Raw genomic sequence first — 24932 nt, 5'->3', positions numbered from 1 at the left:
AAAAAGGGTTACAGAGAAAAGACACATTTTCCTCCCTACAAGTTTAAGAAATGCCCTCCTCAGTCTCCCTGGCAATATCAGAGTCCAACACCTGAATCTTAGTCAACACTGTAACTGTTTTTTGAGGTGTTTGTTTTAAGAGGTCATTATCATTGACACTGGTTTAAATACATTAAATATATTTTATCAGATGGTGGGAAGAAATATTTAAAAGTTTTTTTGTTTTTTGGTTTGTTTGTTTTTTTTTTGGTTTTTTTTTTTTTTTTTTTTTTTGGTTTTTCGAGACAGGGCTTCTCTGTATTGTTTTGGAGGCTGTCCTGGAACTAGTTCTGTAGACCAGGCTGACCTGGAACTCAGAGATCCGCCTGCCTCTGCCTCCCGAGTGCTGGGATTAAAGGCGTGTGCCACCACCACCCGGCAACTTACTTTTATTGGAAGACTTAAAACTTTTTAATATTTCAAGCCAGGCGATTTTTAAGTCTTCCAATAAAAGTAAGTTGCCAGGCGGTGGTGGCACACACCTTTAATCCCAGCACTGGGGAGGCACAGACAGGCGGAGCTCTGTGAGTTCAAGGCCGGGCTGGTCCGACAGCCTCCAACAATACAGAGAAACCCTGTCTCGTAAAAAACCAAAAAAAAGTAAGTTTCCTTATCTGCAAATGAAGCAGATGAAAATGGAAGTTAAAGATGCAACAACTTGGCCGGGTGATGATGGAACTCACTCTTTAGACCAAGTTGGCCTCAAACTCACAGAGATCCGACTACCTCTGCCTCCTGAGTGCTGGCATTAAAGGCATGTACCACCACCACCTGGCTAAACCTGGAATTTTGCACAAGTGAAACAGTTAAGAGAGAAAAATTATCCTAAATGCTAAAAAACACACACTCAGATCCACATGAATGTCACTGGCAGGGTTTGCAAATTTCCCATAGCAAACCTAAGATCTGATGAAGAAGCTTGTCCCAAGATAGTTATAGTCACATTATCTCATAGCTTGGATACCTGTTTTGCTACAATTACTGTGCAGAAAAGGAGACTGGGAGAATAAGGAAGGAGACAAGGAAAAATGTCTCCTCTGATGTCATGTGTCACCCTAAAATAGGGAGTCTCCCTAATGCTGACTTTAATAAGACCTTCCTAAAGCTAGTCCAACTGGTGTTCAAGTTCCTGAAATGAAAAACAAGTTTATGAGCAGCAAGGTCACCTGACTCTAACCATGTGTACACTGTTTATCCAGATGACAGTGGCCACCACAGCTTTGATGAGTGCTACACTGACTCTGCTATCCCTTTGAAGTTTACTGAGGCCCCTACATGACTAAATGCCATAAAAAGGAACCTCAACTTCGAAAGGAGGGAAGTCACAAACACCACATGCTAGCAGGGGAAACCCCATTTGGCCTCTGAATTGTTAATGTAAACTTGTTACTTATATCCCTGTTCTGTTTACTATCTAATTACAATACTTTTTTTTTAAATGTCCCTCTGCTCTACCTACAGCACGCCTACTGCTATCAAAACCCACTGTTTATACCAACCAGACAATGTTCATAGTCAGGAGAGAGGTAGCCCAGATCCAAGTGGATCAGCAGGCTAATACCAGTCACTAATACTAGTCAGGACGTCAAACTCTGACAAGAAGGAACACCAGTTCTGTGTTGAGGGGGGAAGGGGACAGTGAAGAAGGCCTTACCCATCTCTTCCTTTGCTGACAATCTTCACTTCAAAATAGTAAATACCACAGGCAGCGGGGATGGGGTGGGTGGCACGCACAGAGGCCGCATCTTTGTGATTTTTGCCATGACCTGGTGTAAAAAGGCCAAGAAGGAATGTCAACACCAGAAAATGCAAATGGAAGCCTCCTTTTCCTCTATGCATGATAACTTCAACTCTCCTTTGCCAGAGGAAGTTCTTTTACCGTCCAAGGAATGGAGTAAACACGTAAGCCTTTAGATCACCTCCACCCCAGACCAACCAAAAGTCCTGACCAAGACACTGTCCCCCATAACCAAACAAGGGTATATAGGCAATAGAGGTGCATATGACACTCGGAATACTGTTGTCTGTCTTTCTAAAATCCAAACGGCCCGGCCGGGAGCCCAGGGGAAGGAAGTGGCAGAAATGGAAGTCACTACTACCAACAACTTTAGCACACAACCCCCAGGCCAATCAAGCCCATGCACCGCCTGTGAGAATGTTACCACCTCTTTTTGCAAACATTACTGAAACTAAGCCGTAGTAAAGGGCCTAGCTGAGGTTGGAGCCAGCTCAGGACAAGAAGGGAGGCCCTAAAGTGGAAGGTCTTGTCCAACACTGGTTTTGGACATTTACTGTAGTTCTCTTAAATTCGGCTGTTTCAGGACAGAGCAAAGGAAGCAAGGTAAACCCCGGCCTGGCCAACCCCTCTACTCTGGACGTTCCTCTGGGCTCAGGCCTAACTCAGAGAACCCAGGCAAAGAAAGAGACATGATGGGCACATCCTCCCTGCAGACACTCTAGACCTGTCTCCCAGCGGCCAGACCTGCTGATACCTTTGTAGTGGACACGGAGGTTTCCCTGGGAGAGGCCGATGTAGTTGTACTTGTCCTTGGGGCTCCAAGATCGCGGCAGCGGTGTTTCGTGCTGATTAACTGCAGGGTACAAGCGCTGCAGGCGCCGGCTCAATTCCTGCTCCCCGGGTGACGGTAGCCCGCCCCCGGCGTCCCCACCAGAGGAGTCCCCAGCCTGCGGGTTCCCAGCTCCCGGGTCTGCCGTCGCCGCCGCCATCTTGGAGGGAGCTGCTATTGTGTCACTGGGGGCGGGGAGGAGTGAAACCGATCGGCCTTGCTCAGCCAATGGTCTGTGAGTATCCCGGGGCCGTAGGGAAACTGAGTCCAAGTCCGGGAAGCTTTCTTCGGACACTACTACGCTTCGCCAGATATTAAACTACATATCCCACAAGACAGAGCGCTCTAGAGGCCGGCCAACGCAGGCTCCTGGAGGACTTCGGGAGATGTAGTACACACCTGTTCACCCACAAGCCCGTACAACGGAGACTATGAGCCGATGGAAACTACCATTCCCAGCCAGCCAGTGGCCAAGCCTCGGAGCTCACCTCCCTCGTCCACGGTCTCAGTTTATTCTCCTGCCTCGGTTCTGTGGCTGATATCAAACTTGGTGCACTGACTGGTTCTCAGAACACCCTGTCCCGGGTTCCGAGCCTACCTTTACTACTTGGCCTTTCTCCAGAGTGCCGGTGGGCGGGCTGGAGGCGTTTCCCAGTCGTGACCCCGCCCTCACCGCGGAGCCCGCTGGGGGCCGGTCTCCATGGCAACGGACTGTACACTACCGCAACGCAGCTAGTTTGCTTGTGCTCCAAAGTCATGGCCAACCCGGAGACGCATTACCGCAGTTTCTCCAAGTCGAGGTAGCACCTGGCCGGGCTGAGGGAGGGGAGGACTTGAGTACTTCCAGAGTGCGAAATGACACTGATCCAGACGCCGGCACCATCTGTTAGACTCTGTTCTTTGGGCTAGGGCTCCGGCGCCACAGACACAGAAACAGTTGTGATGGAGTTGGGACTGACTCCAGTAAGAACGTTACGTGCTGCCAAAAGTGCAGGCGTACTTTGTCAATACATAGATGACCTTAGCCAAAGACTGAAAAGCTCCTTGCAGTGGTGGTACAAGCCTTTAATCCCAGCACTTGGGAGGTAAAGGCAGGTGGATTTCAGTGAGTTCGAGGCCAGCCTGGTATACAAGTGAGTTCCAGGACGGCTACACAGAGAAACTTGGTTTCGAAAAACAAACAAAAAAAAAAAGATTGAAAAGCAAAATGTCTTATCATATGTGACACCGTAGCTCTAGTATATAAGAAGCATTCAGAGTCTAATGAATGCTGTTTCCAGCCTTGTGCTCATTCCCAGTATTGGAGGAAGGGCAAGGGAGGCGACTTCATCTCAACTCTAATCTTTCAGGGTCTGCTGCCTTGATAGAAAAAGGTTACAGGGCCCGGCGGTGGCGGCGCACGCCTTTAATCCCAGCTCTCGGGAGGCAGAGGCAGAAGGATCTCTGTAAGTTCGAGACCAGCCTGGTCTACAAGAGCTAGTTCCAGGACAGAGGCAGAAGGATCTCTGTGAGTTCGAGACCAGCCTGGTCTACAAGAGCTAGTTCCAGGACAGCCTCCAAAGCCACAAAGAAACCCTGCCTCAAAAAAGTCCCAAAAGGAAAGGAAAGAAAAGGAGAAGAAAAAAGGAAAGAAAAGGGTTACAGGGGCTGGGGAGATGGTCAAGCGGTTAAGAGCACTGGCTACTCTTCCAGAGGACCTGGGTTCAATCCCAGCAGCTCACAACTGTCTGTAACTCCAGTTCTAGGGGCTCTGACACAGACCTACATGCAGGCAAAACACCAATGCATATGAAATACAAATAAGTTATATTTATATATATATACACACACACATATATATAGGCCAGGAGTAATAGCTAACTTTAATCCAAGCATTGGGGAGGCAGAAACCGGATGATCTCTATGAGTTCCAGGACAACATGGGCTGTGTGGAGAGATACAATAATAATAATTTTTACAAGCCTGCAGAAGTTCCCAATGACAGGAAAAATGCCAATGCTATGGTTTGCTCTAGAGTTTAAAAAAAATAGTCTACAATAAACAGGCAACAGGCTGAAAAAGAGATCTGTTACCTAACAAAACATAATCTAGGAAACTTATTATCTATGAAAAATATATAACAGGGCTGAGGCTATAGCCAGAATGTACCAGGCACTGGATCCCCAGCAACACAAAGAATATGAAACAGAGTGGGAATCTTCATTCCACAGGAAGGGGGAAAGCACAATGTAATTGCTATGAGCTGATTGGATGACAATGTGAACTGCTCATTCACCTTTTTCTTCTTCCAGTTAGACGCAGTGGCACACTGTTTCCCTTATAGAGATTCGGTGTGTGTTTCCCTCCAGACTTAGAGAGGGACAACATGATGAACAGACCAGAGTTTAGCACTGTAGAATGTAGGCAGAACCTGATAGAAGAGATCTTTGAGTTTTTTATTTCCTCAGGAAATGTTTCTTCGCCTATGGGCCCTTTCTCTTCTTGTTCTCATATTCCCGCATGCTGCTCTAGTGGGCTGTCTGAGGAACTCACTCATATCAGGAAAAATCTCTTTTTTTTTTTTTTTTGGTTTTTCGAGACAGGGTTTCTCTGTATTGTTTTGGAGGCTGTCCTGGAACTCACTCTGTAGACCAGGCTGGCCTCGAACTCACAGAGATCCGCCTGCCTCTGCCTCCCGAGTGCTGGGATTAAAGGCGTGCGCCACCAACGCCCGGCGTCAGGAAAATCTCTTGAGAAAAAATGGCCTTTAGTCAGATAACTGAGTTTCAGCCAGGCGGGTAGTTGCACACACCCTTAGTCCCAGCACTCGGGAGGCAGAGGCAGGAGGATCTCGGTGAGTTTAAGGCCAGCCTGGTCTCCAGAGTGAGTTGCAGGACTGCTGGGGCTGTTAACTGAGACAAGCTTTGTCTCAAAAAACCAAAACATAATGAATAGATAGATAAATAAATAAATATTATGGTCTAGAGAAGTGACCCCAGTAGTTAAGAACACTGACTACACTTTCATAAGGTCTAGATGAGACCCAGGTGGTAGTGGCGCACGCCTTTAATCCCATCACTTGGGAGTCGAAGGCAGGCAGATCTCTGAGTTCAAGACTAACCTGGTCTACAAGAGTTAGTTACAGGACAGCCTGCAAAGCCACAAAGAAACCCTGCCTCAAAGAAAAAAGAAGATCTGGGTGAGATTCCCAGCACCCACATGGGATCTAATGTCCTTTTCTAGCCTCCCAAGGAAACACTCATGCACATAAAATAACAAAATAAGAAAAGTGGTTAGAAATTTAAAATAAATAAACAAAATAATGAGCATCTTTTTTGGTTGCATCTCTACTGGGTGTGTTTGGTTTCATTTTGGTTGAAATTTAGTTTTTATGTCCAAAGCTAACAGCTATCACCTACTGGACTTTTTCCATTTGGCAGTTCCTCCTGATTTCTAGAGATTTCCTTGGCTGTCCTAATGACTTTCCCTTTCATGGTAGCTACAGTATGATCAAGAACATTCTTTTTGGGAGGCAGAGGCAGCCTGATCTACAGAGCAGGTTCCAGACCAGCCTGGGCTTCACAGAGAAACCATGTCTCAAAAAATCAAAACAGAATTTTAACCAGACATTTAGTGAATGCCTATAATTCCCTGATTCAGGAAACTGAGGCAGGCTCACACGTTTAAGAACATACTGAAATACATAGTATGACCTCTCAAAATTCACATTAAAAGAAAAAGCCAGGCACAGTGGTTTATGGCAGTAATCTCAGGACTCAGGAAACAAAGGGAGGAAGATCACTACCAGGCCAGCCTGGTCTCTATGGTGAGTTTCAGGGCAGTCCAGGATACATACTGAGAATCATCCAAAAAAATAAGTAAATAAATGAATACATTTTTAGGAACAGAATTTAAGATAGTGACTGATCCTGAAAGAAAAGTATTAATTTAATCCAATGAGCAGTTAGGGTTGTTACACTATATCTTCATGCTCTCCAATATGTCTTTAAAAAAAATCCAGGTGGTGGTGGCACACACCTTTAAGCCCAGCACTAAGAAGGCAAAGGCAGGCAGAGACCAGCCTGATCTACAGAGTGAGTTCCATAACCCTCTCAAAAGACACAAAGAAACCCTGTCTCAAAAAGCCAAAAAATAAAAAATAAGCCTTAAAACAACAACAACAAGCCAGAAGGTGGTGGTGCTTGCCTTTAACCCCAGCAATTCAGGAGACAGAGGCAGTCCAGGGTCGGTGAGTTCGAGGCCAGCCTGTTCCACAAAGCAAGTTCCAGGACTGCCAGAGCGACACAGTGAAACCCTGTCTCAAAAAAACAACAAAAACAGTATTGGAGATTGAACGTGAATCTCACACATACTCTGCCCCTGAGGTCATGTGCTCTATTCCTTTAGTTTGTTTTAAAAGACAGGGTTTCTCTTTGTAGCCTTGGCTGTCCTGGAACTTGCTTTACACCAGGCTGGCCTCGCACCTGTCCTCACGATGGTTGCTTGTCCACGTTTGCCCACATTTGAGTGGTTTTAAGTGGCACTGAAGGACTATGGTTTGGGGTCTTGCTGCTCCACTAGAGGAGATCTGAGGAACCCTGAAACTGAGTTTCCCAAATAGGTTCCCATGTGTTTGGGTAACACTAACATCCCTTTCTATGAGCAAAGGAAGTGAGCTGCAGCAGCACGCTTATGAAGGGCACTAGCAAGGAAAGAAAATGAACACACAGGCCGGGCACACACCATTAATCCCAGCACTCGGGAGGCAGAGGCAGGCGGATCTCTGTGAGTTCGAGGCCAGCCTGGTCTACAAAGTGAGTTCCAGGACAGCCTCCAAAACAAAACAGAGAAACCCTGTCAAAACAAAACAAAACAACCACACAGGCCTTACCCCACAGATGATTGAATTACATCTTCTTTTTGTTCCTCTTGGGCCATCCTGGCCATATGTACCTTCTCAGGATGCCTTCCTGCCTTGAGCAAGCCTGGCTCCCTGACAAGAGGCAAGAGACTTTAATTTCAAATTTGAGATCTCTTTGGAATCTACTCTTCTCCCATCCTGCTATCATAATTCACATGTGTACAACTCAGTTCAGTCTGTGTAGTGTTTTGCTCATCTCACTCATATTTAAACTTTACAAAACTGTGAGAAACATAGTAAGAATTGCCTGTTTCTTTTCTTTTTTTAATTTATTATGTATACTGTGTTCTGTCTGCATATATCCCTGCAGGCAAGAAGAGGGCACCAGATCTCATTTCAGATGGTTATGAGCCATCATGTGATTACTGGGAATTGAACTCAGGACCTCTGGAAGACCAACTAGTGTTCTTAACCACTGAGCCATCTCTCCATCTCTGAACTGTCTGTTTCTTTAAGAGAAAAGTAATTAGTTTAAGGAGATTAAATGATTTGCTCAAAGCTGGTCCTTTTGAAATCTCATATGCTAGGACCCCAACACTATTAGCCATTAAACAATGCCTCTTCTGGATTATCTCAGCACCTATGCCCACCCATGCGCAGACTCACACACAGAGACACACGTATACACATAGTTTGTAAAGGAAGGGAGAGTTGGGCAGTGATAGTGCTCCGGAGGCAGAGGCAGGTGGATCTCCGTGAGTTTGAAGCTAGCCTCGTCTACAGAGAGCATTCCAGAACAGCTAGGGCTACATAGAGAGACCCTGTCTTGAAAAGAGAAAAGGGAAGGGGGAACCATGCCCTTTGGATCTGGGCTGAAGATCTCTCCCGTCTAAGGGCTTTGTCACCCATCACAGCTTCTTTTCTATGCAGAACTCGCACACAATCTTCAGGAGGGACTGCAGAAGCCAAGGATGTTGAGAGACGCAAGCTCTCTCAGAAACGAAGAACACTGGTCAGTGATGCTCTTCTTCCGGAGCCCCACATGTCACCCTCTACAACCTGTCTGTCTTCTGCCTACAACCCAGAACATACCAGCAGACTAGTTTCTTCCCAGTCAGAGGGATGCAGCTCGCAGAAGCCAGGCTCACCATGCTTTGGGGGAGGAGGGGAGGGCATCCTGGTTCCTCCTCCTTATCTAAAAGCTGCCCATGACTGTCCTAGGTAAAAAGACAGCCCCTTCCCTTAACACCCTTCACTTTGCAAGTCAGCATTCTGGAATGGACTGCATTTCTCCACTACCTGCCATGTACCAGACACAGTGCCAGGGTTAGGTGGACACCAACTCCTTCCAGGGTCCTTTAGTGCTGTGACTATCCTTTTTGTGTGTATGGCCCCAGGTCTGATAGAGTACTTCAGTTGCATTAATACTTATGAAAAGCATGTGAAGGCAGAGTACTGGGTGTTTTTCTGTTGTGTTTTGGTTCTGAATTCTTCATTGCTCTTCTTTAAGCAATTTGATCTCAATTTTTATAGCCCAAGCACAGTGGCTCACACCTGTGACTTCAGCACTTGGAAGATTGAGGAAAACTGCCTCAAGTTTATTTGGTTTGGTTTGGTTTTTAATTTTTCAAGACAGTTTCTCTGTGTATCTCTGGCTGTCCTGCAGCTCACTCTGTAGACCAGGCCGGCTTCCAACTCAGAGACATGCCTGCCTCTGCATCTCAAGGATTGAGATTAAAGGCATGTGCCAGAGCCACTTTAATGCCTTTAAAATCCTTTCTTAAAAACTATTTGTAGCCAGTCGGTGGTGGGACACACCTTTAATCCCAGCACTAGGGAGATGGAGGCCGGTGGATCTCTGTGAGTTCAAAGCCAGTCTGGTCTACAGAGCTAGTTCCAGAATAGGCTTTAAAGCAATACAGAGAAACCCTGTCTCAAAAAAACAAAAAACAAAACGAAACTAATGTGGTCAGCTAAGTATGGTTAGCACACACTTTAATCCCAGCACTCGGGAAATTGGAACAGAAAACCTTTGAGTTCAAGATCAACCTGACCTATATAGACAGATCCCTCTCAAAGCCTTTCCTTACCAGGCAGCAGTGGTGCATGCCTTTAATCCCAGGACTCTGGCAGCAGAAGCACCTAGATTTCAGTGAGTTCAAGGTCATCCTGGTCTACAAAAAGACCAGGACAACTGGGGCTACACAGAAAAACCCTGTCTTGAAAGACAACCAAAAAGATCTCTTTGCCTCCCCCACCCCTACTGGAATACCAACTTTGGTTTTGGTTTTTTTGGGGTTTTGGTTTGTTTTTTTGCTGTTTTTTGTTTTTTGTTTTGTTTTTTTTGTTTTTTGTTTTTTGTTTTGGTTTTTCGAGACAGGGTTTCTCTGTATTGTTTTGGAGACTGTCCTGGAACTCGCTTTGTAGACCAGGCTGGCCTTGAACTCACAGAGATCCGCCTGTCTCTGCCTCCCGAGTGCTGGGATTAAAGGCGTATGCCACCAACGCCTGGCACAGTATTTTAGTTTTATTTTGGATTTTCTTCTTCAGTGCCTTGGATCAAACACAGGCTGTGCAAGTGTTTGCCACTCAGCTTAGCCTCACCCACTTGATGGGCCTGGGATGGCTACCTTAGTGGTTAAGAACACTTACTGCTCTTGCAGAGGACCTGGGTTCTGTTCCTCACACTTACATGGTGGCTCACCAATGTCACTACTGTTCTGGAAGAGAAGATGCCCTCTTTTGACCTCTGCAGACTACAAACATGTATGTGGTACACTTATATACAGGCAAAATGCTCATACACATGAAGTAAACACATTTAACATATATGTATACATACATATAACTTATCGCTCTAGTTAACAGGGGAACAATGTGGGCGTTGTATTGACTTTGTGTGAATGTGTTCCTTGGGGAGCATTTGGAAGTCTACATAGACCATACACTTTAGGAAGCAGGGAACTGCTAAGACCAGTTTATTTGGTTTAGTTTGGTTTTTGATTTTTCAAGACAGGGATTCTCTGTGTATCTCTGGCTGTCCTGAAGCTCACTCTGTAGTGAGCTATTCTAAGGAGTATAGGGAAACATGAACTCTGAAGAGAACAGGTGCAGTCACAGTAAGGCAATGATTCTCAACCTTACTAATGCTGTGACCCTTTAATACAGTTCCTTTTTTTTTTTTTTTTAGATTTTTTTTTAATTTATTTATTATTTATTACATATACAGTGCTCTGCCTACATGCCAGAAGAGGGCATCAGATTGAATTGTAGATGGTTGTGAGCCACCATGTGGTTGCTGGGAATTGAACTCTGGACCTCTAGAAGAGCAGTCAGTGCTCTTAACCTCTGAGCCACCTCTCCAGCCCCAATACAGTTCCTCATACAATTATTTTCATTGCTACTTCATTACTGTAAATTTTTTGTTGTTAAGTTTCTTTTTTAATATTTATTTATTTATTTTATGTATATGAGTGTTTTGTTTTCATTCATACCAGGAGAGGGCACCAGATCTCATTACGGATGGTTGTGAGCCACCATGTGGTTGCTGGGAATTGAACTCTGGACCTCTGGAAGAGCAGTCAGTGCTCTTAACCTCTGAGCTATCTCTCCAGCCCAAGTTTCTTTCTTTTTTTTTTTAATTTAACTTTTTACACATGTTACTCTCAGTTCCCTCTCCCTCCCCTCCTCCCCCGGTCCCCATCCTCCCAACCCCCCATCCCACTCCATCCCCCTCTGCTCCCCAGGGAGGGTAAGGGCTTCCATGAGGGATTTTCAGAGTCTGTCATATCATCCCAGGCAGGGCCTAGGTCTTCCTCCATGTGTCCAGGCTGAGAGAGCATCCTTCCATGTGGAATCGGCTCCCAGAGTTTATTTGTATGCCAGGAATAAATACTGATCTACTCTCCAAGGTCGCATAGATTGCCGAGGCCTCTTCTCTGACACCCAGGATCAGGGGTGGGGGGTGTCTGGATCAGTTCCATGCTGGCCTCTCAGTCATCAGTCTAGAGTTCATGCATTCCCCCTTGTTTAGGTCAGCTGCTTCTGTGGGTTTCACCAGCCTGGTCTTGATAGATTCCTTTGCTCATCATTCCTCTTTGCAACTGGGTTCCAGGGGTTCAATTCGGTTTTTAGCTGTGGGTGTCTGCCTCTGCTTCCGTCAGCCACTGGATGAGGGTTCTAGGATGGCATATAAGGTAGTCATCAATCTCATTATCATGGGAGGACATTTAAGGTAGCCTTAATGCCATTTGGTGTCATTCTTGTAGATCTGTGAAGATCTTGCTAGTGCCAGATGTCTCTTCCAACTTATAATGGCTCCCTCTATTATTGTATCTCTCATCCTTCTCTCCTCTATTCTTACCCTGGCTCAACCTTCCTACTTCCCCATGTCTCCTCTTCCCTCCCTGTCTTCTCCCATCTCCCCCCCCCAATCCAATTAGGAAATCTCATTCCATAACTCTTTTCCCAGTTATTATGCATATCTCCCTTAGGGTCCTCCCTGCTTCCCAGACTCTCTGGCGGTGGGATTGTAGGCTGACAACCCCCTGCTCCATGTCTAAAATCCATATATGAGTGAGTACATACCATGTTTGTCTTTTTGTGACTTGGTTACCTCACTCCGGATGGTTTCTTCTAGTGCTATCCATTTGCCTGTGAATTTCAAGACAAAAAGGCAGCCCACAGAATGGGAAAAGATATTTACAAACCCCACATCTGACAGAGGGCTGATCTCCAAAATTCACAAAGAACTTAAAAAGCAAATCTCCAAAACACCAAAGGATCCAATTAAAAAGTGGGGTACAGAACTAAATAGAGAATAGAGGAGTCTAAAATGGCTGAGAGACACTTGAGAAAGTGCTCAACATAGCCATCAGGGAAATGCAAATCAAAACAACACTGAGATACCATCTCACTCCAGTCAGAATGGCTAAAATCAAAAACACTAATAAGTTTATGCTGGAGAGGATGTGGGGAGAGGGGAACACTCCTACACTGCTGGTGGGAGTGCCAACTCGGACACCCATTTTGGAGATCTGTATGGAGATTCCTTAGTTAAATGGAAATCAGTCTACCACAAGATCCAGCAGTTCCACTCTTAGGCATATATCCCAAAGATGTACACTCATACAATAAGGGCATCTCTTCAACTATGTTCATAGAAGCATTATTTGTAATAGCCAGAACCTGGAAGCAACCTAGATGCCCCCCAATTGAAGAGTAGATAGAAAAAATGTGGTACATTTACACAATGGAGTACTACTGAGCAGAAAAAAATGGAATCATCACTGTAAATTTACTACTGTTGTGAATATCTGTGTTTTCTGATGGTCTTAGGTGACCTGTGAAAGGGTGGAGACCCACATATTGAGAATCGCTGCAAAAGGCGAACTCCAGTGGATTCCAGCCTCAGCCACTTGCTTATCAGTTGCCTAACTCAGATTAGACCTGCAGTCCAGGCTCTTGCTTTTTTCCTACGGTGTTGTCTCCAACCACTAGAGGGGGATGTTTCTCTGGCCATTATCCGGAAGTGGGACACCGTCCGGTTTTTACCTGCAGGGGGAAGCAAAGAGCCGGGAACGTGGAGGAACGTTGCTTTCTAGAAACAACCCTTGAGCAGAAGCCTTGAGCAGGAACTAAAAGTCCTGAAGAGAAGCAGCTAATTGCCCAGTTTATCGAGTTTTCGTTTGCCAGTGTAAATCAAAATAGGTGCCTATGGTTTCTTCAGCTGAAAAAACGGCATATTTACTGTCCATGTGAAAATCTGAAACACTTTCCAAACTCATCAAGATTGAATCCAGCCAGGTGACTTCTTGGATTTTTTTTTCCTGCACTTTTGTTGCTTTGAGACAGTCTTGACATAGTGACCTCAAACTCATCATTTTTCTGCTTCCATTGGGACAGCGGAGTGCCTGGATTGCTAGATTCTTGGTATGTGGCCCAGACTAGCCTACCAACACCTACCAACTCATAGTAATTCTGCTTTAGCTTCCCCAGAGCTAGCGTTACAGGTGTGAGCCACCACATGGAAAAGTCATATTTTTTGTTTGTTTATTTTGTTTTTCCAGACAGGGTTTCTCCGTGTGTTGCTCTGGTTTTCTTGGAACTCACTCTGTAGACCAGCTACCCTCAAACTCAGAGATCCACCTGCCTCTGCCTCCCAAGTGCTGAGATTAAAGGCGAGCGCCACCACTGCCATGTTTTTTTCTTACTCCCACATTCTACCCCTCCTCACCTGAACATTTCCCTTATTTTATAGTTAACAAAAAAAAATTACTGAGATTGTAGTCATTGTGGCTCCAATGGAAAGTTTCTTTGCTGGCTCTTTTTCCCTACAGAGATGGCTCCATGTAGCCCAAGGTGACCTCACATTCTCTGTGTATTTTAGGATTAACTTGAACTTCAATCCTCCTGCCTCCACCCTCAAGTTTCAGATTACAGGTGTGTGCCAGCCTATATGGTTTACTTATTTTGAGTCATAGTCTCACTCTTTGCTCTTCCCTAGGTTTCTCCTCCTATTTATTTTCTCTGCCCCTAGCCCCGCCTGTTTCTCTCTTCTGCCTGGCTATTGGCTGCTCAGCTCTTTATTAGACCAATTAGTTATTTTAGGCAGGCAAAGTAATACAGCTTTACAAAGTTAAACAAATACAACATAAAAGAATGCAACAGATCTTTGTATCATTAAACAAATGTTCCACAGCATAAATGAATATAACATTTTTTTTTTGGACAGGGTTCCTCTGTGTAAAAGCCCCAACTGTCCTGGAACTATCTCTGCCTCCTTTGTACTGAGGTTAAAGGCATGAGAACCATCACCCAGCACACATCTTTTTTTGTTTGTTTGTTTTTGTTTTTCGAGACAGGGTTTCTCTGTATTGTTTTGGAGGCTGTCCTGGAACTCACTCTGTAGACCAGGCTGGCCTCGAACTCATAGAGATCCACCTGCCTCTGCCTCCTGAGTGCTGGGATCAAAGGCGTGCGCCACCAACGCCCGGCCTCAGCACACATCTTAAACTAATATTCCACAACATCCCCCCCCTTTTTTTTTGGAGACAGGATTTCTTCTGTGTAGCTTTGTATACCAGGCTGGTCTCAAACTCACAGAGATCTGCCTGCCTCTGTCTCGTGACTGCTAGAATTAAATGCATGCACCATCACTGCCCAGCATCATTTCCTCCTTTTTGTCTAAATAAAAATGAAAAGTTTTAACTATAACATAGTAAAACTATATACAACAAAAAGTTATCAAGCTGGGCATTGGTGGCACATGCTTTTAATCCCAGCACTCGGGAGGCAGAGGTGGACCGATCTCTGTGAGTTCAAGGCCAGCCTGCTCTACAGAGTGAGTTCCAAGACAGGCCCCAAAGCTACAGAGAAACCCTGTCTCAGAAAAACAAAAATAAAATTGCATTTAAAAATATTCAGTCCATTTGTGTTTTAAAAATTCAGAGAGCCGGGCGTTGGTGGCGCACGCCTTTGATCCCAGCACTCAGGAGGCAGAGGCAGGCGGATCTCTGTGAGTTCGAGGCCAGCCTGTTCTACAGAGCGAGTGCCAGGACAGCCTCCAAAACTACACAGAGAAACCCTGTCTCGAAAAAACCAAAAAAAAAAAAATTCAGAGAAAATATTCCATTATTTATCTTATCTTAGTTATTCCAAAGTTTAATACCTAATTTACTTTCTTTTTTTCTGGTTTTTCGAGACAGGGTTTCGTAGATCAGGCTGGCCTTGAACTCACAGAGATCCACCTGCCTCTGCCTCCCGAGTGCTGGGACTAATGGCGTTCATAACCAATGCCCAGCATACTTTCTATTATAACTAATGGGAAACATAACTTTTTTTTTTAGAGACAGGGTTTATGTGGCATTTTGGATTTTCTGCCTTTTTTTTTTCCTGAGACAGGGTTTCTCTGTGTATCCTAGGCTGTCCTAGAACTTACTCTATAGACCAGGCTGGCCTCAAACTCACAGAGATCTCTGCCTTCCTCAGCCTCCCGAGTGCTTAAATTAAAGGTGAGTGCTCACCTCTGCCTGTTGGATTTTCTGCTCTCTTATTTAACTTGTCATGCTTATTCCCAAAAGCTTCTTTGTAAACATTTCATGGCTATATAACAATTTTTCTGGGTTTTCTTTCTTTCTTTCTTTTTTTTATTTTTATTTTTTTTTATTTTTTATTTTTTATTTTTTGGTTTTCTGAGACAGGGTTTTCTTTGTGGCTTTGGAGGCCATCCTGGAACTTGCTCTGTAGACCAGGCTGGCCTCGAACTCACAAGAGATCCGCCTGCCTCTGCCTCCCGAGTGCTGGCAATTTTCTGTTTTCAGATACTTGGGAGTTTAAAATTTTTCCATAACTCAAAGTTTACATTTGGCATCACCCTGTGTGTAACAATGTCGTTTCATTTGTCTCCCTCTGCACCAGCTGCCTGGACTCCTTGCCTCAGGCCTCTTTAACTGAAGCCTCAGGTACCCAACTATCCTTTGGAATCAGCTCCTTATTCATAATTATTATTATTTTTTTTTTTTTTGGTTTTACGAGACAGGGTTTCTCTGTATTGTTTTGGAGGCTGTCGGTCCAGCCCGGCCTTGAACTCACAGAGATCCGCCTGCCTCTGCCTCCTGAGTGCTGGGATTAAAGGCCTGCGCCACCACCGCCCGGCCTTATTTGTAATTCTTAAAAGGCCGTATGAGCTGTTGGTGCTACCCAGCCAGTCTTTGTAGCTTCCCCACCACACTGTCTCTGAGTGCCTGTAGCTTCTCTCTCATGTTCTCATTTGAGTTATACTGCATAATCACCTTACTCTGAGATCGCCACCTCCCCCAGCACATCCCAGCCAAGGCTTCCTGCTCTTCTATAGCCTTCATTGGTTTCAGTCACTTCATTTGTGATTATCAATTCATTTGTCACCCTACTCCCATTGTCCCCAGTTTTCCTTGTGTCTCTAGAACTCAGCAGTGATTGACATATACTGTAGACTCCAAAATGCCAAAAGAACAAATAAAGGACCGAATTTGTAAAATCCTAAAAATAGGTTTGACGGGATCAAATTCCCATAATTTTCTATGCTGAATTTCATGAAAAGATTTTAAAAATAAACCCATACATATATTTCCTACCACATGCATCTACTAATTGTTCAAAATAAAGTCCCATTCACCAGAGAACCCTCACCTACTTCCCCCTCCCACAAGGGATACAACCCAGTCTTTTTCCAGGCTCCATTGATTGCATCCCTGGAGTCCTGTCTGTCTTGTCCATGTAGGTGTTAGCCTGGACTCACCTCCTCTCTAGTTTCTTTATCTATACTGTACCACAAGCAGGACTGGGGCTCTTCAGCATTCACATTTGTTTGCTGTAGTACAAGCGCTCAATGCTCTCGGACTTAACCCACAGAAGAGTATAACTCATATTTCCTGGGGTCCTAGCAGGTACTACAGTGCATAAACTACACTCTATATTTTCTCATGGCATCCTTCCCTCAGTGTATTGGAATGGTGACTACCATTAACTCTACTTTGCAAATGAAAAGACTGAGGCAGAGATGGAGACAGGCAGATCTCTGTGAGTTCGAGGCCACCCTAGACTGCAGAGTGAGTTAGTTCCTGGACAGCCATGACTACACAGAGAAACCCTGTCTTGAAGAAGAAAAAAAAAGACTGAGGCTCTGAGCAGTTAAACCCATGTTTTTTGTTTTTTGTTTTTTTGGTGACCCACGCCTTTAATTCCAGGCAGAGGCAGGCAGGTCTCTGAGTTTGAGGCCAGCCTGGTCTACAAAGCAAGTCCCAGGACAGCCTCTAAAACAATACAGAGAAACCCTGTCTCTAAAAACAAAAACAACAACAAAAAAATGTTTGTATAACTAGGTATCCTGACGCATGCCTGTGGTCTCAGTATACAGGAGTTGGGGAAAGACGGTATCAAGTGTAAGACTAGCAAGACTGTGTGTGAGATGTGTGTGTGTGAGGGAGAGTGTGGTGTGTGTGTGTGTATGAGAGAGAGAGTCAGAGAGAGTTGTGGTGTATGTGTGAGGGAGAGTGTATATGAGTGTGTGAGAGAGAGAGAGAGAGAGAGAGGGAGGGAGGGAGGGAGGGAGGGAGGGAGGGAGGGAGGGAGGGAGGGAGGGAGGGAGGGATGTGGATGGAGGGATGCAGAAGATTAGAAGTGAAGACACTGTGGATACAGCTCAGTAGTCCTTACTTAACGTGTGAGGTATTTCTGTCTTGTCCTCAACAATACCTAAAAAGGGAAGGGGGAGTAATAATGCCATAGTAACCTCAGCTGTCCCTCCCTTAAGCCCTTGCAGTTATCCATAGGTGGCCATCTGTCCCCATGGCCAACATACACCAGCGGCCAGACAATTCTACATAAACGAAAGCCCTGTTCAGAGGACCGACGGAGTCGAACCAAGTAAGCCAGGGCCAGCCTGATGGGGATGGGCTAGTCTAGATTAGGTATTGGTCCAGGACATATAGCTTAGTGGAGTTTGTAGCCCCAGACCAAGAGTACAAGATCCATGGAGTGCTAGTGACATCTCAGCCCACCATCCTCTGCAGTAGCTGGCAGCAGCAGCCCCTGGGCACTTCCAAGCCCAGGTACCTGGAGCAACTAGAGAACTACCTGCGCAAGGAGCTCCTCCTGCTGGACCTGGGCACAGATTCTGCACAAGAGCTGAGGCTGCAGGTCAGAGCCACAGACCAAATATGTCAAGGGTGGGAAGAAACCTCATGCATCAGAACCAAATAACTCAGACCTTCATTGGGGAAGTGGCCCCTCCATCTTCTAACTATTCCTCTTTGAAGAACTCAATGCCCTATGCCATAGGAAATGCCCTATGACAGAGCCTCTTGCCTGGTGGCAACAAGTAGAAGCTTGAGGAACTAGCCCAGAAACAGAGAGAGAACGGTCAATCTAGATGCAGTCCACACTCTGGTGCATATTAGAGAGGGACTTTTTTTTTAATTAATTAATTTATTATCTACACAGTGTTCTGTCTGCATGTCTGCCTGCAGTCCAGTAGAGGGCACCAGATCTCATTACAGATGGTTGTGAGCCACCATGTGGTGCTGGAACTTGAACTTGGGATCTTAGGAAGAACAGCCAGTGCTCTTAACCTCTGAGCCATCTCTCCAGCCATAGAGAGGGACTCTTAATAAGGAAAGGGGATCTCAGACTTCTGACCTAGACATGACTGAAGCATTTACTGAGCACTAACCATGGGCCAGGCTTTGGGCACACATACACACATGTCCCACATAAATCTTTCTGAATGTAAGTTAGAAAGGAGAATACTCTCTTCCACTTTGAGTTCACAACATGAAGCTAGAATCTTCAACACCCTGTTCCCACAGGTCTTTGATATATGGAGAGGCTAATGGATACAGGGTTTAGTAGGCAAGAAGATGACTGCGTGGGCAGCCAAAGAGTCAGCTTAGGCAGAATGACATGTTTGGCCCACAGTGGTAGCACCAGGAAAGACCTCAATACCTGCCCTTCCTCTCCAGCTCCATGATACTGAGACTTGGGTGGTACCTGGCCAGACATTGGTTACTAGTAGTCTCATATGAAAACAGTTTTGAGCTCACTGAGGGTAAGGGTTATGGGTCAGGAAATGATAGGTTCCTTTTTTATGCCAGCCTTACAGGGAGATCTTTGAGTTTTTCATAGAGGATTTCAAGACATACAAGCCATTGTTATCCTCCATCAAGAATGCATATGAGGTGATGCTGGGTAAGACTACAGCTTCTTTCTGGACCCCAATTGGAATGGATACAGAGTATGCTAGTCTGACTTTTTTTTTAATGATAAGACCTTTAATTTTATTTATTATGTATGCATTGTTCTGCTGCATGTCAGCAGAGGGCACCAGATCTCATTATGGATGGTTGTGAGCCACCATGTGGTTGCTGGGAATTGAACTCAGGACCCCTGGAAGAGCAGTCAGTGCTCTTAACCTCTGAGCCATCTCTCCAGCTCCCTAGTCTGACTTTTTTGATTATCTACTACTAACTGATCTTTCAGGACACTTTTTGCATGCCTCAACCCTTTCTACCCTTTAGAAGGATGAAGCAATATGTAGTAAATAGAAGGGAGCCCAGGAGAGTAAGTCCTGGGAAGGCTCCCTCACCTACTCAGAAAGTGCTAAGCAGGTTACAGCTACAGAGCCCAAATTCCTAACCCTTCCCATGGGAGAATCCTGACCCTCAATATGACCCAGTGCCTGCTTTGTTTTTGCTTTTGCATGGTTGGATATTAAACCTCGTGTCTCATACATAATAAACATTCTACCATGGAGCTCTATCCCCATCCCCAGCTCTCTTTAAACACAAGTGTGCAGAGAGCGTGGGAGGCATTGGAGAGATGGCTCAGCAGTTAGGAGGACAGCAGTAGCTGTCCTTCCAGAGGACCTGGATACAAATTGCAGCATCCACGTGTTAACAATTATCTGCAACTCCATTTCCCAGGGACTGACCTCCTCTTGCCGTCTCTGCAGGCACCAGGCACACACCGTTTTCACAGGCAAACCACCCAAATGCACCAGTGACCTTAGGCTCTGTGACTCCTGGCTATTTGTTCACTGTGGCCCCCCAAATGCTTTTCTGCCTGTCTTTGTTTTTTTGAGACAGGGTCTCTATGTAGTCCTGGCTGTCCTGGAGCTCAATTTGTACACCAGGCTGGTCTAGAACTCAGAGATCCTCCTGGCCTCTGCCTCCTGAGTGCTGGGACTAAAGGTGTGTGCCACCACATCCAGCCCTCCTGTCTTTGCTTAGCCCACCAAAGGGAGAAAATTCGGGCCCTGGAGCCCCTGAAGGCCAAGATTGTCACTATGAATGAGGACTGCAGTGAGAGGATCCTGGCCATGAGGGCTGAAGAGAGGTATGAAATCTCCTCGCTCAAGAAAGAGAAGATGAATTTGCTAAAACTCATTGATAAAAAGAATGAAGAGAAGATCTCATTGCAGAGTGAGGTGAATGAAGTGGTAATGCTGATCAAGTCCCCAAACTCCTGCTCCACCTGTAGCCTGGGTGTGTTTATGAGTCCTGGGGCAACCCGGAACCCCATCTACCCTTCTGCCTGGAATGGAGGAGCCATCACCATCCCCAAGAGCCCCTCTTATCTTCACTGTGCCTTGCTGCAATGTTCACATAGACTCCAATGCGGCACCAAGTGCCAGCTGGGTTCTCAGTCATGATCACTTTCCTAAGCTCAGACGACAACCAAGCAGTAATCACACCCCTGTGGTGACTAGCTGCCCATGAGGACTCCAAGAGTCACTGGGTACTGTCATGTACCTCCTGCCCAACCCCTGCAGGTGACTAAGTTGAGGAAGAGCTTGGCTGCAGAGTACCTTCGCTACCTTACTGAGCGAGATGCCCGCAAGATTCTCATTGGGGACCTGAATGAGCTGCGATACCAGCGAGAAGACATGTCACTAGCCCAGTCCCCAGGTAATCCAACCAGGTTTCTCTCCTGAGGTGCCGAAGTCTATCTGTCACCATTTGCATTCCTAACATCTTATTATCTTGTGTCCATATATAGCAGGAGAGGTCTGGACAGCTAGCTGAGGCTGTGGATCTTTTAAGCTAGATTGAAAATCACAGAATAAAGTAGGGAACTTTAACACTGCTAGAAGCTGAGACTCTGTGAGCAAGTGAAGCCTGGAACCACATGTCCGGGACTTCTATGCTTAAACCTGAACCCTTAGGATAGTATGCTGTAGACCCAAATAATCTCAAACAGAGAAGGTATGTTAGTTATAGAAGTTTTTTTTTTTTTTTTGGTTTTTGAAGACAGGGTTTCTCTGTATTGTTTTGGAGGCTGTCCTGGAACTCGCTCTGTAGACCAGGCTGGCCTTGAACTCACAGAGATCCACCTGCCTCTGCCTCCCAAGTGCTGGGATCAAAGGCGTGCGCCACCACCGCCCGGCCCTTTTTTTTTTTTTTTTTTTTTTTTTTTGTCCTGGACTCTGTGACTAGCATGACCTCAAACTCAGAGATCTGCCTTCGAAGTGCTGAGATTAAAGGCATGCACTACCTCTGCTCGGCTACAAGAAAGGATTTCTTTGGAACTTAGGGTCCAAAATAGATATTAGTCTATCATCATCATGACAGGGGGGATTGGCAGTAGGCAAGCAGGCATGGCACTGGAGCAGCAGTTGAGAGTTCACATATGGATTCACAATCAGAAAACAGAACCCAGTGGGGATGACACTAAGTCTTTTGAAACTTCAAGGCTGCTCTCAGTCACACAATTCCCCAACAAGGCCATACCTCTTAATCCTTCTCAAACAGTTCCACCAACTGTGGACCAAGTATTCAAATATATGAGCCTACAGGGACCATTCTATTCAGACAGCATGCCCCAAGCAGTAATTAACCCAACCCTGGGTACAAGCCCCAGAGGCACAGTGACAGACTGGTGGGACCCTGGCAGGTGTTTGGGGAGAGGATCCTGTGAAGCTAACACTGGCACTGAAGATGACTCGACAAGACCTGACCCGCACTCAGATGGAACTCAACACCATGAAAGCCAACTTTGGAGATGTGGTACCCAGGAGGGACTTTGAAATGCAGGAGAAGACCAACATGGATCTTCAAGAGCAGGTGCTGGTGGGCAGGTGGGGTTTGACACGGAAGGGTATGGTCAGGCAGGTGGGTAGCTAGGAGCGTCACCTTGCCTACAGCTGGAAAGCCTGAGAGCTGACTATGAAGAGGTGCGAAAGGAGCATGAGATGCTGCTGCAGCTGCACATGAGCACTCTGAAGGAGCGGGACCAGTTCCATTTTGAGCTGCAGGAGATTCAGCGCACGTCCACACCGCGACCTGACTGGACCAAATGCGAAGGTAACGGCTCAGGGGCCCCAGGGCCTGCTGACGGACATGGACTGGGTTCTAGCTTCCTCTCCCCACTGGCAGGTATCATAGTAGGGGGCCCAGAACGCTGGCTAATGCTGGCTGAAGGAAAGAACAGTGACCAGCTGGTGGATGTGCTGCTGGAGGAGATTGGCAGCGGTCTGCTTCGCGAGAAAGACTTCTTCCCTGGGCTGGTAGGGAAGTCCTGAGCCAGAGGTCACTTAAGATTCTGGGGGAACTGTCTGGGGATCTTTCCTGTTTAGACACAGGGCAACAGAGGGGTCCAGTTGTGAGCTGACACCTGCCTTTCAGGGCTTTGGGGAATCTGTCCCTTCTTTCCTTCGCTTTGATGGCTCTGTGGAGAATAAGAAGCCAAGCAAGAAGGAGGTGGTAAATCTTCTTGAGGATGCCTGGAAGGAACGTCTTGCAGAGGAGCAGGTCAGCTCTCACTGTTTATAATACATTGCCTCTGCGTAGCCTTCAAATCCAGGGTCCTTTAAGGAGTTCCCTCAAGGTGGCAGGGAACAGGGTGGGGGCTAAGCAAGGCTGGGACACACTGACCAAGTATTCTCACCTTACAGAAGGAATCATTCCAAGATTTCTTCTTCAACTTTCTGGAGCGACGGTTTGGGATCAGTGATGCCATAGCCTGGGCTTACACCATTTTTGAAAATATCAAGCTCTTTCGCTCTAGTGAAATCATGAGTCAGTTCTATGCAGTGTTGATGGGAAAGGTGAGCTTTGGCCTAGGCCTCACCTATTACCCTCAGTCAAATACAAAGGGCTTTTGTCCCCAGAACAGAATGGCTCTGCCCCCACCATATTAGTAACTGCTCCCCTCATTGTAGATGACTGAGAGTGTATATATCAACCAAAGGGAGACGCTGTCCCATCTGCTGAAGGAGATGACAAACGTTGACACTCAGAACGAGGGGTTAATAACCATGGAGCAATTCAGGTAAGAGGCTAGTCCATTACCTTGGCTGTCAGGCCCTCAGGCATGCAGGAAGAAGGGGCACCTCGCAGGAAGGGTCACAGCCTCAAAGCCTGCTGTCACCAGGTGCAGTGGCACATGCCTAGAATTCTAGCACTTGAGAGATAAAAGCAGGAGAGTCATTTAATTCTAGGCCAGCCTAGAACAAAACTGTTTCAAAACATGCCAGGCATGGCAGTGTATGCCTTTAACTCCAGCACATGGGAGGTGGAGGCTGAAGTATCTCTGTGATTTTGAGGCCATCCTGGTTGCAGGCCAACCAGATTGACATTGAAAAAGACTCTCTCTCTGGCTGGACAGATGGCTCAGAGGTCAAAAGCACTGGGTTCTCTTCCTGAGGTCTTGAGTTCAATTCCCAGCAACCACATGGTGGCTCACAACCACCTGTAATGAGATCTAGTGCCCTCTTCTGGATTGCAAGGATACATGCAGGCAGAATACTGTATTTATAATAAATAAATAATATTAAAAAAAGAAAAAAGACCCTTTCTCAAAAAAAAAATTTAAAAAAAATCAAGACAACAAAAAACATTTAGGAGGCTAAGGCAAGAGGATCATTATGAGTTCAAAGATTCTCCAAAACAAAAAACCTGTGGGAATACTAGGAGGGATGGCCCAGGAGGAATAGGAGGGTGAGTAGACTGCCTCACTCAGTCAGGTCCTGTTGGGACTCTCCCTTTCCTATAGCACCATCATCAAGAACACCTTTCCTCTCAAAAAGGAAGAGCAAATCCAGGAGCTAATGGATGCAGCAGGCTGGGGTCCAGACAGCAGCAGTGTAGAAGTGTTCAACTACCAAATATTGTTTACCGAGGTAGGTGGGGACACATAACTTGACAATCCCTTCCCTAGTCTTATTTATTTAAACCGTAGTCAATATGGCCTCACTCTGTCTTCTCCCATACCCCACCCCATAGGATGAGGAGGGACAGAGTGAGCCATTTGTGCAGAAACTGTGGGAACAGTACAACAGTGAAAAGGAAGCATACTTACAAGAATTGAAGCAGGATCTGGGCCTAGATCTGTGAGTGACCCTGGGACCCAAAGTCCCACTGAGCCATTGGCAAATCCCACAGGTGGACAGGCCCTATCAGATAGTACCTCAGGTGCCGGAGTCTCCCTGAGCAACGGGAACAATGCTGGGTACTATAAACTACTCAAACCTGACAGAAAAGTGGGCACCTCAGAGTCAGGGTACAGACAGAAGAGCTCAAACCAGTAAACCTGTCTTTCTTTCCTCGTGGGCAGCCAGGATGAGGTGACCCTATTGAAGGTGCGTGGGGCCCTGATGAACAACGATCCCAGCCTGGACAAGCAGACACTGAGTGCCTACCTGAGTCAGGCCTTTCAGATCCCTGTGGCAGAACTGCCATTGGAAGATGAAGAGAAGCAGGAGGAAATTGTGGTAAAACTTGAGACTGTACTTGAACAGCTTCGGATGGCAGACACCAAACGTGTAGGACCTCGAGAGCCAGAACCAGCAAGCTAGAACCTCCACAGACAACTTAAGCACCTGATGATGCTGAACTTCCAGTATAAAATTCTTTATCTAAATTTATATTTTCCAGGCTGTGCTGGAAAGTCAAGTGTTGGGGTATGGGGGAAGATGATCTGGGCAGACCCTAAGACATGCACACAAAACAGAA

General features: G+C 46.0%; 2 protein-coding genes across 4 annotated transcripts in view; one reads left to right on the top strand and one right to left on the bottom strand.

Moving 5' to 3' along the window:
* Ranbp10 (RAN binding protein 10) overlaps positions 1–2797 on the bottom strand; it is a 58039-nt gene extending 55242 nt beyond the window's left edge. Inside the window, exons 1-2 of the mRNA XM_040736578.1 lie at positions 2532–2797; positions 1694–1805 (exon numbers count right to left, since the gene is read on the bottom strand). Of these exons, the coding sequence (XP_040592512.1) occupies positions 1694–1805; positions 2532–2766 (347 nt within the window). The 5' untranslated portion in view covers positions 2767–2797. The remainder of the gene's footprint in view (positions 1–1693; positions 1806–2531) is intronic.
* A 432-nt stretch (positions 2798–3229) lies between these two features.
* Positions 3230–24932, top strand: Tsnaxip1 (translin associated factor X interacting protein 1). Of its 3 annotated transcripts, none has more exons than XM_040736576.1 (16): positions 3230–3406; positions 8377–8458; positions 17738–17850; positions 17997–18123; positions 19077–19170; positions 20211–20407; positions 20753–20888; positions 21874–22043; positions 22124–22283; positions 22356–22486; positions 22605–22730; positions 22874–23026; positions 23141–23250; positions 23974–24100; positions 24204–24310; positions 24539–24682. In XM_040736576.1, exons 1-16 carry the CDS (start codon positions 3363–3365, stop codon positions 24546–24548), a joined length of 1887 nt encoding a protein of 628 aa, XP_040592510.1. In that variant the 5' UTR covers positions 3230–3362; the 3' UTR covers positions 24549–24682. The 3 variants fall into 3 exon arrangements, with proteins under 3 accessions (XP_040592510.1, XP_040592508.1, XP_040592511.1); XM_040736574.1 differs by having other exon boundaries at positions 3256–3406; positions 24535–24932; XM_040736577.1 differs by lacking the exon at positions 19077–19170 and adding an exon at positions 13006–13377 and having other exon boundaries at positions 3371–3406; positions 17933–18123; positions 24535–24932.

This window comes from Mesocricetus auratus, unplaced genomic scaffold (assembly GCF_017639785.1).
Source record: "Mesocricetus auratus isolate SY011 unplaced genomic scaffold, BCM_Maur_2.0 Super-Scaffold_100062, whole genome shotgun sequence".
In the NCBI taxonomy this organism is placed as follows: domain Eukaryota; kingdom Metazoa; phylum Chordata; class Mammalia; order Rodentia; family Cricetidae; genus Mesocricetus; species Mesocricetus auratus.
The sequence above is the reverse complement of the archived record's forward strand: the minus strand, read 5'-3'. Positions and strand labels throughout refer to the sequence as shown.

Excerpts from the sequence above, each read along its gene's own strand:
- Tsnaxip1 (XM_040736574.1), top strand. The coding sequence starts at position 3,363 with ATGGCCAACCCGGAGACGCATTACCGCAGTTTCTCCAAGTCGAG. Across the intron at positions 17,851-17,996 it reads GACCGACGGAGTCGAACCAA|TAGCTGGCAGCAGCAGCCCC; the intron begins GTAAGCCAGGGC and ends CATCCTCTGCAG. Across the intron at positions 23,251-23,973 it reads ATAACCATGGAGCAATTCAG|CACCATCATCAAGAACACCT; the intron begins GTAAGAGGCTAG and ends CCTTTCCTATAG.